This window comes from Diceros bicornis, chromosome 2 (genome assembly GCF_020826845.1).
Source record: "Diceros bicornis minor isolate mBicDic1 chromosome 2, mDicBic1.mat.cur, whole genome shotgun sequence".
NCBI lineage: Eukaryota > Metazoa > Chordata > Mammalia > Perissodactyla > Rhinocerotidae > Diceros > Diceros bicornis.
Window position 1 is genome coordinate 69,292,033 of NC_080741.1, and position 16,355 is coordinate 69,308,387.

The 16,355-nt window shown below is 38.8% G+C and overlaps 1 protein-coding gene across 20 annotated transcripts in view; it reads right to left on the reverse strand.

The window, feature by feature from the left end:
- FOXP1 (forkhead box P1) overlaps positions 1-16,355 on the reverse strand; it is a 575,925-nt gene that overhangs the window by 15,145 nt on the left and 544,425 nt on the right. For 13 of the 20 annotated variants that reach the window (XM_058562979.1, XM_058562935.1, XM_058562954.1 and 10 more), the window contains 5 exons: positions 16,249-16,332; positions 6,353-6,554; positions 6,169-6,248; positions 5,471-5,572; positions 1,062-1,231 (listed from right to left, as the gene is read on the reverse strand). In XM_058562979.1, the coding sequence (XP_058418962.1) occupies positions 1,062-1,231; positions 5,471-5,572; positions 6,169-6,248; positions 6,353-6,554; positions 16,249-16,332 (638 nt within the window). Of the gene's footprint in view, positions 1-1,061; positions 1,232-1,604; positions 1,727-5,470; positions 5,573-6,168; positions 6,249-6,352; positions 6,555-16,248; positions 16,333-16,355 lie in introns of those variants that run through there. The other 7 variants (XM_058563041.1, XM_058563064.1, XM_058563024.1 and 4 more) reach the window with 4 other exon arrangements.

Genomic DNA, 16,355 nt, shown 5'->3' on the forward strand with positions numbered 1-16,355 from the left:
GTTAGGTTTTTTCCATATCCCCTGGCTCTACTGGGCTGGTCTGTGTGAACATCTCTGGGTATGACAGACTTGGCTATTCATGGAAACTGGGTATAAAATTCAGGCTTAAGTAATAACAAGCTTGGGCACTCCCTCCATCGATAAATTTTTGTATCACAAAATACTGGCCTCTCGGCAAATTTTTAGTTGCTGCCTTCACTCCAACAAGAAGGCAGAAGCTCTGGGGCACTGGGCTGGGGGATGTCAGTGAGCTGACAGCAGGGTTTCCTCGGCGTGAGCTAGAGGAATCTGGGCTCTTAAGCCTCTCCATGATTTGAAATCTATAATGACTGCTCGAGGAAGAGCAGGGTGGCTCTTAAGATCTCCAAGGCATGGTTATTGCCAAAAGAAGATGGAGAGAAGAGTATGCTAGAGGAGGGTCATTCCTAAGTAAGGTGGGAGGTTGGGTTGAGGTCTTGCTTGCACAGACAAATCCGGAAGGATATAAGAATATTTGATGCTGTGTCCATTAACTGACCAAAGGAAGACAGGACACTGTTCTAAGAAAATCTCTAGCTTGGTAAGAATAAAAATACTAAACAATCATGGAGGAGATACCGAGGGAAAGGAGTAGCTTCCAGTAGGAAATTACCTACATTAATCAGTGGCCTTCAAATGAAGTATATGTGCTGTTATCAATTTCTTTCCTATGCTCGGAGCATTTTAATCATTCATTTCACTACATTTATATTATTATACTGACTGAGTCAAAAATAAAAGCTTCCTTGCTACTTGGAGGAATTAGGGGTCACGCAAAAGTATTTAGTTATAGGGTCCCCGAAAGCTGCTGAATCAAAATACAAACAATATTTGCATCAAAGACGTCAAAAAAGCATTATTCAAGGCACTGGTGTTCCAAAGAGAAACGAGAGAAATACATGTACAAATCACACATTTTAGTCCCGTTGCAGAAAGCCGTGGCACTGCTACTTGGTGAAATGCACAACTACATGGGATGAGTCAACCATGCAAAGCCAAAGCAACAGCAGAAAAAAAAAACAAAAGCAAGTAAAGGCTCTTACTGTGTGACAAGCTCGTCAAAGTTTTCATCGGGGCAGTATTTGCGAGGACGGCCTCGTTGAATATGGCGGCCACGTTTAAACTCTTCATCATCAACTGTCCAAAAGGACCCAAACTCATCCTCTACTCTGATAAAGCACTTATGCAGTGAGAGGTTGGTGCGAATGGCACCCTGGGATAGGAGCAGCAGCAAAGGAGATGAAGTGGCAACAAAAGGAGACGGGGTTGGGGGCAGAACAGACATCCAATACAGGGAACAGGAAAAAGAAAATAAAATGCAATAAGCATAAGCAAATGGTTTGTGAGGGTTAATATGCATTGCCACCTAAAAGCTACTAGCATGTGATGCGACAAAGACCGCAAGCAGGGCAGGGGGACTGGTGGGTATACAAAACAGGAGGGATGAAATGCTTTTTTGCTTCCCTTAACTGAGACAACGTGAAACGGTTCTTTGGTCTAACACCATCTAGCAGCCAAAAGCCTCTAAGTTACACTTGTTAGCACAATCCAAGCTAGGCTGAGAAGTTCAAACATGGCGGACGTACCCACTGATCTTTTGTGGCCTTCGCTTTTGGAATTCTACTTCATCCACTGTCCATACCGCCCCTTTAACGTTTTCTACTCGCACAAAACACTTGTGAAGACTAAGATTATGACGCACTGCATTCTGCAGCAAGTATAAAAGAGAGAACATTTACATTTTCTATAAGAAAAGACTCTAAAAACAGCAGTAAATTCAGCCTCACAGTCCACATGTATAAAACCATCCCCAAGAGCTGTGGCTACCACCCCCCGTGGATGATCTTCTTGTGGTGAAGGGTGCCTTTTCCAAAAGCAAAAATAAAAAACCAAAATTATGAATTAATTGTACTTTGGCATTTTAGTCTAGTCTCTGGTCGTAGCTAACCAGAAGACATATTTTTTAATATGCACATGAGCCCAAAATAGATTTCACAGTAGAAATCTGAAAATATTGTTAATATAACTTCAAAATAAACATGTAAAGCATATAACTGTCCCTTTTAAACACACTTATCTCCTATCAAAAAAGAGTAGTTTTGTTTTTTTTTTTAAAACCATGAAAGATGAAGACATTTTGTTCTAAGTTTTGGCTTTAAAACTTGCTATGGGTTTTCTCAGATTTACGAAGAAGAAATCTAAATTGGATTTTACCATTGAGAGTATCACTTCCTGTAGCCAACAAGTTCAGGGAGTGAAACGACCCCCAATGCATCAGTCTCCATCATCGAGCTATGTCTTACCTTCCTGAATACACATAAAAAAGTTGGCCCTTACTATGGGCAAGTACCTTAATCAACTGAGAAAAAGCCCAAGGAGCAGATGAGTAGAACTCGCAATGGTAAAATGAGGATATTCCTGCAGTTGATGGTTTCTATAGACACATGTTTCTTTCTTATGGTTAAAAGTCATTTCTGGTCATTCCTAAGCTGAGACCCTTGACACCTATAATCTATCAAAAAGGAGGATCTCAACTCAAAGGTGAAGAGCTTTTAACATCTCATCTTTCCTTTGCGTTTCAGGAAAATCCACAACTCTTTCTGGGTACAGTAACAAGCATGGCTTCATTTCTTGAGTCCTCCTGATTGAACTTACTGATCTAGACTCAAAATTAGACATGAGGATATTACAAAGGAGACCCGCGTCATTTACTCAAAACTTTGTTCTTACAGGGAATAAGTAGGTGACAACTGAGGCATGAGAAGGTGATGCAGACATCACACCTCATACACCCTGTAAGCCCTTCACTTAATTCCAGTAATGCTGCTATTGCTCAAACATTTTGCACCCCTCCCCTTTGACCACCTGCAATATTTCCTCTCTAAATTATCTTTCAAAGTGGCAAATCTTGATACTTGGAGAGGTGTTTCAATTTTTGGATAATCACCATTGGTGACTCTGTGAGGAGTCAAACTAGACAATGATGATTTTTCTTTTCCAATATGGAATATTTAGAAGATAATGAGACAAGTTTTATTACATGGCATGATGAACTGCTCACAAGGAGAATACACAGGATAAATTCTCAAGGAGCTTTTGCAGAATGCCAGCATACCTGGGGTAGTTTCAAGACACCCAGGTCACTATGAAAGGACACTCTTGATTCAAACAGGTCTGATAGGTTTGCATAAAAATAAAACAAAACCAGGGCCGGCCCAGTGGCACAGCAGTTAAGTTTGCACACTCCGCTTTGGCAGCCCTGGGTTCACAGGTTCAGATCCCGGGCGTGGACCTGCACACACAGCTAGTTGGGCCATGCTGTGGCAGCGTCCCACATACAACATAGAGGAAGACCGGCACAGATGTTAGCTCAGGGCCAATCTCCCTCACCCAAAAAACAAAAATCTCTGGAAAACATTTGGCATGTTATAATTATACTAGGTAGGACAAATTTCTTTGCATATAAATTGTTGTCTGGTTTTTAAATAAGCATTTTCTTTTTTATATTGCACAAAGGCACAGTATAAGGATATAAAGGTTTACTGTTATCTCCTAGAACAACACTGAAGAGGCTGAAATAAGCAAACAAACCCAAATTTCCTTAAAAAAAAAAAACAGAGCATGTATACGTATAAGAGACATAATTGGGAAAGAAATCAACATTTCTCCTCATCCTAATCATTGTCTGTTGTAAGGTAAGTATCGAAATCTATAAAATGGAAAAGATCTAAAGAAGCCACATATGTAAAAAGGATGGCTGTAGCCCTGTCTGAACTATACAGCCATGTAAGTAAAGATGTAACGTCAAAACTGGAGTTTGTTTTCAAAGACTACACATCAAAGCTAGAAATCAAGAGGTTCCCAAAAAGATGAGCAAGTTCTTTTCAGTCATAACTTTAACCGGGCAGTTCATCTTTTGTCTAAGATCACAATACAAATAAGGACACAGAGAAAATTAAACATGTTTATGAATCAATCAAGTACTTCATCGAGGACTGTTTACATTAATGGCACTTTTTCCTGCAGTTCGCAAAAATGAAAAAGTTAAATCTGAAGATCTGAGCTTAAAAATCATTCACAACTGGTAATCATTTCTTTTTAAATTTGATCATTTGCTATTTATAAAAGGTAATTTGAAGAAAATATATCCTTCCTGCTTATACTTCCTAAATTTTGACAAGCATCTGTAGCTCAAGATCCTTTGTATTTTATCTCCTAAGGCAGGCTGAGGAAAAGAGGGTAAGATTTTTGAACACAGGTTCCCTTCAGCACCCATGTGCCTTAATAGAAATAAAAACGATGATTTGAGCCACAATAGATATTCACAACTCTGTAAAGTAGATGAATTAAATCTACGGTTATATTCATTTTCTTTTAAAATGGTAATTTATCAGGAATGTAACAGAGGAAATACGTTTTCTGTTTTTGCTTTTGTTTCTCTCCCATATAAAATTAAGTAGCAAGGAAGACATTTATTTCATGCAAAGTAAATTTTCCTTGCATCCTGTAAAAAATATCATAACAATGACATGTAAAAATATCCTAAAATATTTGCATTTTAAATGTTTTCAAATTTAGGAATTATAAGAATTCTAGATAGAAAAAATGCAAAAAAAATTAATATCATATTATACCTGCCATCTTCTATAACAAGAATATCAGAAATCAAGAAATTGAAAGTGAAAAAAATCCAAAAATTTGTGAGTGTCTAATCTAATATAATAGAATAAGTGCTGATGGAATCTACGAACCAACTGCTGAACTGGGAATGAGGTATGTCATGTGACCTCATGCCTTGTTGGGAGCATCCAACATGGAGCTATGGCATTTGACCTCTTTTTAGCAAATGATATTAAAGTGAAGTTACATAATTCAGAGTTACATTTCTTCCCCAGAGTATCTAAGACAGTCTCTTGACTTAAAGAAAAAAAACCCTTAAATTGTGTTCTCACGTATCTAGTACTAGTACTTGCACTGCACAGCTTTCTCCACTAATTGGATTAAGGAGCTTTTAGCCAACCAACAAGGGTTATGTCAGGTTTGTCTGATCATTTCTCCAAATTCCTAATGATTAAAAAAAAATTATCTATGCATCTCTGCAAATACTGGGGGTGGCTAAAGACCTAAAAGCACGAGGTTTGTGTAATAGGACAACCTCAACATCTGGGCAACAGTGGTCATCTGCTCCTTTCCCCTACATATTCCAACCAGAGAAAGATGATTTTACTGGTTGGTCCATCCAACATCTGATGCCAATGTAATGGCAGTCTTCCATCCTAGCGTTTTAACCACAATGGAACTATTTTCTCAATCAAATATTCCTATAAATTAGGCTCCTTGAACGTATCAAAACAATATAAATATAACTCAAAACAACTGCATTTTATCAACAACAAATTCTCTTCTATAAACAGCAAAATCCAAGACTAAACAGGCCTGCAAGTAAGCTTACCTTCCACGTGGCTGCATTGCGTCGGAAGTAAGCAAACATTCGTGTGAACCAGTTATAGATTTCATTTAGTGTTAGCTGCTTTTCTGGAGATTCGAGAATGGCCTGTAAAGCAAAAGTAACAGAAGAAGATAATCTATGACCAAATCAGCAGAATCGTCATTATACAGTTTCTTGAAAATATAAAATAACTGTGATTCAGAGCTGAATCCTAAGACAGGTTTCACAAAATGATCTAAGATTAATGATTGTATTTAACAGTTCAATAGCAAAATTCAAAATGGAATTATCTAATTGTTTTGAGTTTTTATTTCTGTTTCCGTACAGAAATATTAATTTATTAGTCATTCATAAAGCAGAATCAAAGAGAAATGCAAAACATTTCACTAGCTGATTAAAGCTCAGTAATTATTTAGAGCTCAGATTAATTCTAGGGATCAGAGATTACTGTAGCTTGTGATAATTGACTTGCCATCTTTAAACAGGCTCATTTTCACTGTTGTGTGAAATGAATTTCCTAATAATCACATCGTATTGTAATACTTAATCAAAAGCAATTATGTTATATATTGCAGTTTTAAAAAACCTTATAGAAAAGGTTTTAGCATGCTTGCATACTAAGCGGTTTTAAATCTACTTCATCAATATAATATATCCACATACACTTTTTGATATAATTTTACGTACTGTTATTTACTCACCTGCCTAATTAAAGATGCATATGTAAATGGTGGTCTAACTTCCGCGTTCTTATAAAATTCTTGGTTCTGCGCAATATCTGCTAAATGAGAATCATTGTCCTATTAATTATCACTTTTTAAAGAGAGGCTGGTCTACAAGAATTGCATATTGCAATTCTTCATGAGGCAAAAATGGAGTATCTACCTGAAGAAATGGGCACGTTGTATTTGTCTGAGTACCGCCTGCGGATGGGTCCCACCGTGTGCATGCTGGTGGTGGTAATGACGGAGGGGCCTTGGGTGACGGGAGTAATGGGGGCAGTTGGGGTCGTTGGCGTATGAGGTAAGCTCTGTGGAGAAGCCTCTGATGCGGACTTGGAGAGAGTGACACTTGACACCAGATTCAGCTGTGAGGAAAAGAACAATTTTTAGAAGACCTCCAGAAAAACTGAGCAGCCAAGAAAGCATGTGAAATCCAGTAAGAACAATACAGGAGATGCCTGGATAGTTTTATTTCTCTAAGTAGATGCTTATAATCAACTGAGATATGAGGTGAGTTCCCATGTAAAAACAAGGCACTTAGTAGTTAGCTTAAACTACCTCTTGCCATGTTCCTGTTGTTGAGACAGGTGTTTTCCAAAGACAGTTACATAAGTGTTTACAGACAGACAAAGGGGTTGCCTAGCCTAGCGAGTTGGAGAAATTCTGGGTCAAAACATTTCTTTAATCACAACTTCGCACCCTCTTTAATAGCTTACTGTGCCTTGTAAACCTCAAAGAGGGAGATGGAGTCCTTGTAGCTAGCACCAGTCAACACCAATGTTTCAGGAAACACCAGTTGGGATACACTGGTATAGACTTGAGCTTTCCAAGAACCTTCTGCAATGTGCTAGCACAAGTGAGGAACTATGTTTACTAATTTTATTAAAATTAAACTTTTAATTAAATAGCCACATGTAGCCAGCGGCAACCACACTGGACAGCACAAGGACAGGCTACTCAACTCCATAATGAAACCTCATGGATGGGAATGACTGTAAATATCTTTGGCCTATGACTCGTATTAAAAAGAGTGGCACTGATCCAATAAGCCATCACTGAGTTCTATCAGTTGGCAGAGACTAATCTTTGAAAGCTTTATGTATAATCTTCATTAAACTCTATCAAATATAGGATTGGAATCTATTAATTTAAAAAGAATACAGCATACGAGAGATCTGGAACTGTAACATTTTTGACTTCAAGTTTCAAATGTTCAGTAATATAATGGAATAATCTATTGCAGCAAGTAAGGAAATGAATACTATTTACTTGAAGTGGTCTAGAGGAAAATGAATGAGTACTGTTATGATTCTTTCCTTCTCTCTTTCTTTCCTTCTACTACCCATTTAGCCTTCAACTTAAAGCTCTGCTCTTATTACTACTGGAAAATTGGCTTGTACCCCTCTCGCAAAATTTGTCGTTACAGAAATATTAAGTCTGGCTATGTTGAAGAACTTAGTTGTTTTCAACATATTTATTACAGTTTACACAGAATTGCTATCTCAGATACTTATAGTTGCCCCAAATCCTAGAAACTTCAGCAAAGTAGGCTTACTTGGTAACATTTTCTCAAGCCAGACTTCAAATCACTTAACAAAATAAGTCTATTTCACCATTGCGACAATTCTAAGTACAAGGCATTATTTGTGGAAAGTATTAAAATGAGATTCCTCTGAGATCATAATCAAAGAACATATTAAAAGAGTTCCAATTTGTGAGAAGACTCAACCTTACTCATACTCTAATAATAAAAAAGGCCATGAGAAACTTCTCTAATATGTTTAGGGTAGTTCCATAAAAAAAGCAATGAATTTGAAGAAAAGAAAGATCAAATATCACTGGGGAAATATTAATGGAAAAATGAAAACACGGTGCTGGAAACTGAACGTTGGGTTGCAAGCTTTTAGTTATGCTTTTCGTTTTGACCCCCTCCCTTGAAATGCTGACTCAGCCAACTCCAGACCACCCCCCCTGCACCCCCCCCCCCCCCCGCCCACACAATGCCTGAGAAGAGCAAGCTATGGAGATGGCACTGCCTTTACAAATCCCCCAGCAAGCTGGGCAGATGCTGTGAGCTGCTTGTGTATTAGTGCTGGAAACTTCACTTCGTGACACATCTGCAGACTAAGTGCTGGCAGTTCAGAGGAGAAGCCATGGGATGCAGCAGAGCTGAGAAGCCAAAGGGGAAGGTTGGGGCTGACCTCTTCTTTTCCTTGAGCCTTAATCACGGACCAAGTGCAGGAACAGTATGTATAAGCATCAGCCCAAGCAACCGGTCAAGGAATTTAGTGCACGAAAGGCTAACGCTCATAATGATACCGCTTTTAAAATTTAGATGCTGCTAGACCTAAGAATATCAGAACACTCTGGAAAGTCATGGATACCATTTGTAAAAATCATGTTGTAAACCACGTGCCACTGTATGGTTTCATTAAATTCTCATACCGTCACTAATACTTGAGATGTTATTACTCATCTTTTACAGATAAGCAAACTGAGGCTCATGAGAGATTAACTTACTTGCCCATATTCACAACCTGGACCCAAAGTCAGACAGGCACTTGTGATTCTAGGCCTTTTGTATGATCATCTTTTGATGCCCAGTTAATGGGAAAAAGAAACATTAACCAGTTTCATTTTTCTGTATGCTCATTTTTGGAAAGGATTCAGTGAATAGCTTATCCCTGCTTATAAATGATATTCAATAAATATTATTGAGCAAATATAAGGCATTTGGTATTGAAGTGACAAAAACAGAACACACAATTGATGCCCTTGAAGAACTTACCATCAAATGCAGGCACTGGTCAAAGGAATACGTGCACAGTAACAATAACTCTGAAGACTAACTCTACTTTTTGGCTTTTCTTTTCAGTTTATGACCATTACCCTAAACACCATGGCTTTCTTAAAAGAGGAATGAAAATTATAAATACAATGTCCTTAAGAAATATGCATGCTCTTTTCCAGTATCACCAAGTCCACTGGGTTCTACTTTAATTGCCAAAAATCAAAACTCATGTAAACATTCAGCAAGTGCAAGCCCACCTTTTTGGGTGCTCACATACAAGAAGAGACAAGTCACATGGTACGATGATGTAAAATGTGAAAAGAACATGACTCTTGTAGCTTTACAAAGGTCTTAACTCTTGGACTGTTTTACCAAAAAAGCAACAGTGAAAAATAAAATCCCTCCCAGTTAGCACAATCCACAAAGATGTGGCAGAATTTTCTGGAGGCTTTGAACATAGGTAGCAAGTGGAAATAAACACTAAGCCAGACGAGAGCAGAGAAGGGGTTTACCAGGCTTGACAAATGACACCGTGATTCACACCCACTGCTGGGCTGTCTCTAATAAGCCACAGAGGAAGCAGCCAATCTCAGCTAATTACCAGATAAAAATGTATTGTAAGGACTCTAATTAGGAGACGAGAATGGAGGTGATCTAATGATTAAATGCTGCATTCGAGTGACCCCGCCATCAATGTGCAGTGGTGCAAGATGTCACTAGAATATTTTGTAGAAACAGTAATTTTATTTCGAGGAGGGGAGGCAGTAATATTTGTAATGATGGCTACGAGGTAAACTAATTAAAAGACAGTTCCTAGAGGAAGAGGGTGGCTGAGAGCAGCTGTGGCCATTCCAAAACCAAGTGCCAAGTCTCAACAGAGGAACTGCAGTCAAGTGGAAAATTTCTGCCTGACCTCTGCCTTTGCTATTAATTTGCAGGAAAACTAATGACACATATACATATTCCCACAAAATTGTTCTAATTGCTAATTTGCCAAAGGAGCCCAGATTCCAAATTAAACATGACTGTAGCCTGTGAGGGACAGAAGAACAAAAAGCTGTAAACTCCAAACAGAGGGTGCTCTGCCTCGCAAAATCATTTGAAGGCTGAACCAACAAGTTAATGAAACGTCAACCTTGTCAACTGCTATAGAAGTTTCTTAACTTTTAAACTTTTGTCTGATGATCACATGCTTGTCTTGAGGAGCAACCGTCTTGGGGGGGGAGGTCATGAGGGAGAGATAAGATGGAGCGTGGGGAAGGATTCAAAATAGGCTCTGCGTTCAAACCAAACCTGCTCTTTTAATTAAGGTCTCTCTGAAAAAAGTGAACCAAAAAAAAAAAAAAAAAATTAATTACAGACTTAGAACAGAAAAGCAAATTGGGAATGGTGTGGATTTTGCTGTAATCTTGAAATATTCATCTTAATTGTAAACTATTAAATCTTCATATACTCATCGATTAGAAATGAAAGCATATGTGCTTCATGTTTCTGATTGTAGTTAAGGTTTTAAAAGATAATTTTTTCCGGGGTATGGAGCAGGAAGGGATTGGACTGGGAGGGTTTCTTTTCCTATTTTTCTTATTGTGTTCATCTTCTATTTAAAAAGAAGTTGCTATGTTTAGAAAAGTTAGTAACTCTGATATTTTCTACATGGCAAGTTTCCATCATGTGATGATTTCGGCAAAGATAATCTCTTTGAAACTCTGGCCAAAAGTTAAATTCTTATGTCACTTAAAATTGCTGTAGGGTTTTATTTTTTAAATTTATGTGTGCTCTCGACCACCGTCTTTTTCCCCTAGTTCAGTTACAAAAGGACTATCCTGGAAATCTTACCCATCCGAACTATTGGAACTGTATCAGCTACCTAATATTCTGGTTCGCCCTTTTTTAAAAGATTAATCTTCATTTTTTAAACAGTAACCTCCTCTCTCTTTTCAAGATGATGAGTCACTCACATTTTTAAAAAATAAACAAACCGCTGATGTAAACCCGGGACAGAAACAGACTTGTCGTAAGTATTCCCACAAGAACTCATTTTTATTTTTGTTTGTGCTCTTGCCTCACATGAAAACAGATTCGGAGAACAAAAGACAAACCTGAAACCACAACACCAAGGGACCCAGCTGCTTCGTAGGGACTTTCAGGCTCACAGAACTCGTTTTGCTGCTGTTGGTTTTGCCGGCCTGAGCGGGCTCAAGTGCTGCTTGAACTGCACGGCGTTTCTAGACATGAATCACTGGCGTTCAGAGATGGCCTTTCTGAGGCTGAAGGGACGTTACCAGACCGTGGGGAGGCTGGGACGGGGGGTGGCAGCAGGAGGCTTTTGTTACCAGCCTTTCTTTGCCTCCCTTTACCATCTCAGCCTGGCCCTGCCGCTGTGTTAGAACCTGGCCTGGGCAAAGGGCAATGACTGAGACGGCGGTGTCACTGAGAGTGATACTAAAAACAAAAAAACTGGCACTGAGCAGAGGAGGGGGACTTAATGAGAAACAGTGTACGTAAGAATAGTTTGTGTGTGTTGTCTTGAATCTCTTTCTACGACAGCCTAATACTATTTCTCCAACTCGAAGACAAGGAGGCAGCAGCCCAAAGGATCAGCCATTTCTTTAAGAGTTAAAAGACCCCTGTTCAGAGGGGGAGAACTTTGTTTTTATAGTAGCTAAAAACGATTTCAAAACAGTCCTAATTGCTATGGTTAGAGGAAAAGAGAATGCGTAAAAAGGAAAACCTAATACTGCATTTTGCTTCAAATATCCAAGTTCCTGTAAGTGTTTTATAACATTTTTATAAAGAAGGATATACTACCTACACTATAATTACTTGCCCACCAAATCTGAAGGAATGTGGTTTCTCCAGGATAGGTTGTTCTCTGGTGTGTAGGAATACCCTAAAGCAAAGCGTACCTCTCATGTACTCAGTATTATAAAATCTGATTTACAGAATTTTCCTGACATCATAATAGTGAAAAGTCTTTTTAAAATATCCTTAACAACTTAATAAAGTCATAACAGACACGCTTCTTTTCGTTTTTGTTGTTGTTTTGTCCCCTGCGTTACGCCTCTCTCCAAGGAAATATCGCAGCTAATTCTCCATGGAGCAAGCATGGAGACATTAACCCCCAAGCAATACATTTTGGTGTTTACTTTGAAAACGTTATTGAGTTTGGAACAAAAGAATATCAATCATTCTCATTAGGATAGTTTACTATTATCTGATTTTTTGCTTTTGCTTCTCTTAACATGGAAAAGAGAAGAATCTTTTGAAATTCAAAATACAACAAACCTGGCCTTCTAAACATGTCAAGAAAGGCTTTTCCCATTGCATGTGCTCAATTACCAGAACATACAGATGCTCTCGTAAACTTTGACATATCCTTTTCCATGCAGGGCCCAGCCTTAATAAAACTAAAAGTATGAGAAGCTTATCTTCGCTGATGTTGGCAATTCCTTATCTTCCTCCACACTGATCCTCGGGGCATACCTTTGTCTCCCAGCTCCCTTCCTCAGAGACACACAGACACAGGCATCTACTCTTAACGCAAGGAAAGACTCATGAAGCTGAATTCTTCCCATTTTTTCCTATTCATCTTTTAGGTTTCATCTTGGATGTCACTTCTCCCAGATGTCCTCCTCGACCCCACCGTGACAGGTCAGTTCTTCTACTCACACACAGCACAATTTATGCAGTGGAAGTGTGTGAGAGTGTGTGTGTGTGTATTTATTTGTCAGTTTATCCCAGAAGACTCTAAACACCTCAATGGAAGGGATGGGTCTGTCTGCTTTTACTAGTCTATGTTTTTATGTAGCATGTTCAATAAGTATTTGCTGATGCAATAGTTTGATTTTAAACGCAGGAATTCTCTTTCCAAAAACAACCTGCAGTTAGAGTCCTGAGTATAATTCTGCAATGAAAAAGATTTTTTGATTTAAAGATTTTATAGCAAGCAGGCAGAGATGCTACTGAAGGCGTCTGAGGAATAGGAGGACTGTGAACTCACATTCCAGTTCACCTATACATTTCTCAGTGTGGGTCAAGCTCATATCCACTTCTACAAACTTGTGACTGTCCGGAGATGAGCACATCCTCTAACTATCCAAATCTGAAGATGAGTTCCACACTAGGATCCAGAAAACACGACTATGAGCTGATGTAAGAACAATCCAAAGAGGTTTTGGCAGTTTCTTTGATGCAATGAAATGGGGACTAATTGGATGATTGGATACAACAGATGACACTTACCACCCAAATGGCATTTAGGGAAAAGCAACGTTTACAGCAAAGCATTCTATCACTTAGTGACTAGGAATTTTTAAATAAACAAGAAGTTCCTTTCAAACAGAAATGGAAAAAAGAAAAAACTTCATAAACTTACTGGCAAGGCTGTAACATGAAAGTCCCCATCTATGGTTAGATTTGAATCCTGTTGGCTGCTTATTTCTAATCAAAGATTCTAGAAGCATACACATTGGAACATACTCCGTGCCTTCTATTATTAAAGGTAGAATAAATTAATTACAGGCAAAAGGGAATATTTTGTATGTTAGAATTGATCACCAGATAGCTCTGTATCCCTAAAGTTGAAAGAATCAAGGGTTTGCTATACGTGTGTATGCCTTTTTTTTTTTGGCAAGGAAGTAAAAATTTATGCAAAACACTACACGTCTACCTTTTATAATTAATTTCCCAATGCCTCACCTATACATATTTTAATAATTCCTGATTTATAAGATGGTATCTATAATAAAATTTTCTATTTTCCAATAAATGAAAAGAAGGCAGGTTCACTCCGGCAACAGAATGTCACACAATATCTGCTTGTCAGGCACCAATTTTTACTTCTTACATGTAAGTTAAAGGATAAGGAATTTATAATGCTGCCTGTGAAGGGAACCACTTTTCATACACAAATGTGATCTTTTTTTTTTTTTTACAAAGGGTAATACAACAGTACATTTACATAAACTAATCCAAACAATCTATGTATTTGACAATGGCAAACCTCACACAGACGGCCTATTGTTGGTTTACATCTTGGAGTTCTTTATATTGGCTTGTAGCGCTGCTCAAGCTGTCAAAGGTTTGACTTGGACTCTAAATAAATGGTTATAGAAGTGCTGTGCAGCGATATTGGACTTCTTTGCAAAAGAAAACCTGCTGTGTATGAATTCAAAAGCTATTAATTTTTCAGTCAAAAATATTCGTGCCTATTTCTTTTAATAAAGAAATACTGTGCTGAGCTACTAAGAGATAATGTTGACTAGTGGTAGAGAGTTTTCAATAGGGCAGTTAAAAATAAATTTAGTAGGAGGTCCCCTTCAAAGTTGTAATTTTCTAGAATGTAAAACATTTTTTTTTTTAATACTAATCAAGACAAACCTTCCTTCCCTGTGCATTTCCCCCACGACCACTTTTCCCAGTTTACTGGCCGCTTAACACCAGTCCTCATGGAGATTCCCAACGGTCCTTTTGCGGCCCATGTAGGCTTACATATATGGCGCTCCCTGCCAATACCCAGCCCACCAATTACTGAGCGCCCCACGGGGTTTTGCAATTCTCTCTCCAGTTTTATCCCTCCTCCTCCTCCCAAGGAGTCCCATGATCCAAAAGGAGTCCATTCCTAGAGTGCTGAGTCCAAACATTATTCTACCATTGTTTTTAATCCATGGGGGAAGTAGGAGATAATCGCTCTCTCCTTTGTTGCTAGGTTTCAAGACGCAAACCCTTCCTCCTGGGAAAAACCATTTCCCTACAAACAAAAGCCATATGAAGACTTTCAGAGAGTTAGAAGGCCATCAGTTCCCTTAGCAATCAGCTATGCCCACTGGAGAACTCAGGTGAATCATTTCAGGGTCTCACCAATTTGCTTAGCTGGGTTCATATTATTCCCAGGATCCTCCATAAGAGGAGGAGTTGCTAGGAACAGCAGGAATAGCACAGCTGACTACTGATTCCACAATACTGAATGACCTTTTTTTTTCTTCCCCTTTTCTTTTTGGTAGCCTACACATTCAGTCCTACGGCCATTTATTGCAAAATACATGGAAACTAAGGACTCTTTCCTAGTAAAAATGGATGTGCAAAGTGTTTAATGATTTTATGTCCTATATCTCGGTAATGTGTTCTGTTTCAGACATTAATTTTGTCTGCCAACTGCATCTTGGCAGGCTACCATATTTGCTGGGTTAATAGTCTGACTCCGTTTTATTTCTATCACCATAAATCATACATATACGGGTGTATGTTTGCTTTATTTATAGAAAAAAATCAGTCAAAACAGATAAACCAATACTTTGCCATTACGCTGCATCATTGCATATTGATTAAAATTGCTGGTACTAACTATAGATTGTCAACGCTCAATTAATTTTCACACAGTGACTCCAAGCAAAATCAAATAAAGGCAGTGTACCTTTAAATTTTACAAATCTTAAAAATCAGGAAGCAAAGCACTCTCTCCATTTTAAATAATCAGTTGAAGCTACTAGGAGATTTTTAGAAATATAAGTATATAAGAAATACAACTGTTAAAGAGATCAATTTATAACAAGGAATGAGGCCCAAGACAGGATTTGGGGTTTAGCTACCATCCTTCTGCTTTGATATTAACTGTCTGCGCTTGGATGACACTCTTCAAGGTCGGGTAAAAGGGAACAAGGCAAGAAATAGGGGATTCCTCAAAGTTTTAAACGTAATTTCAACATACCATGTTGGGTTTCCTAACTGTGAATGAGTAGTTTTCATTTCAAACTCTTTAGTAACCACTACAAGCTCTCCATAATTTAGCCCCTAACTATTCGGGCAGTGTTTCCTGTCTGTCACAGTTAGACTGGACTACCCCTCATTCCTTTTCTCATACCCACTGCCTCTCGGCTGACCTAGGCTGATATGCCTTCTTCTTTTGCCTTCATGGCCTGGCTGTCTTCTCTCTGCATTCCCACCATTCGGGAAGGCTTTTATTTAACCGCTCCCCGTGAGTGCTCAGAATATATTTTAGCACCTTGGTGTAGCACCAATCATCTATCCCAAAGAAGAGCTGGTTGGTCAGGCCTCGTGGCCAAGGACCATGTCCAAATCATTCTGTATCTCCCTAAATGCCTAGCACAGTGCCCTCTTTACAACAGGTAACTAGAAACAGGCGACTGAACTTCAGGCCTTCGATACTCAAAGCTGCCAGAGTAGGCGGTCCTCTTTCCTATGCTTGGGGTGGGGAAGCAGAGAAGAAATGCTGTAGGGTTTTTCCCCTTGGTGTGTAGCTCAGTACTTACGGGCTGAGGGGCAGCTTTGGGTTCTGTAGACTTCACGTGCAGATGGGTCATCATGGCTTGCAGGCGCTCTTTGTCCTTTGCAAGCTAGGAAGGAGAAAATGCTTTGT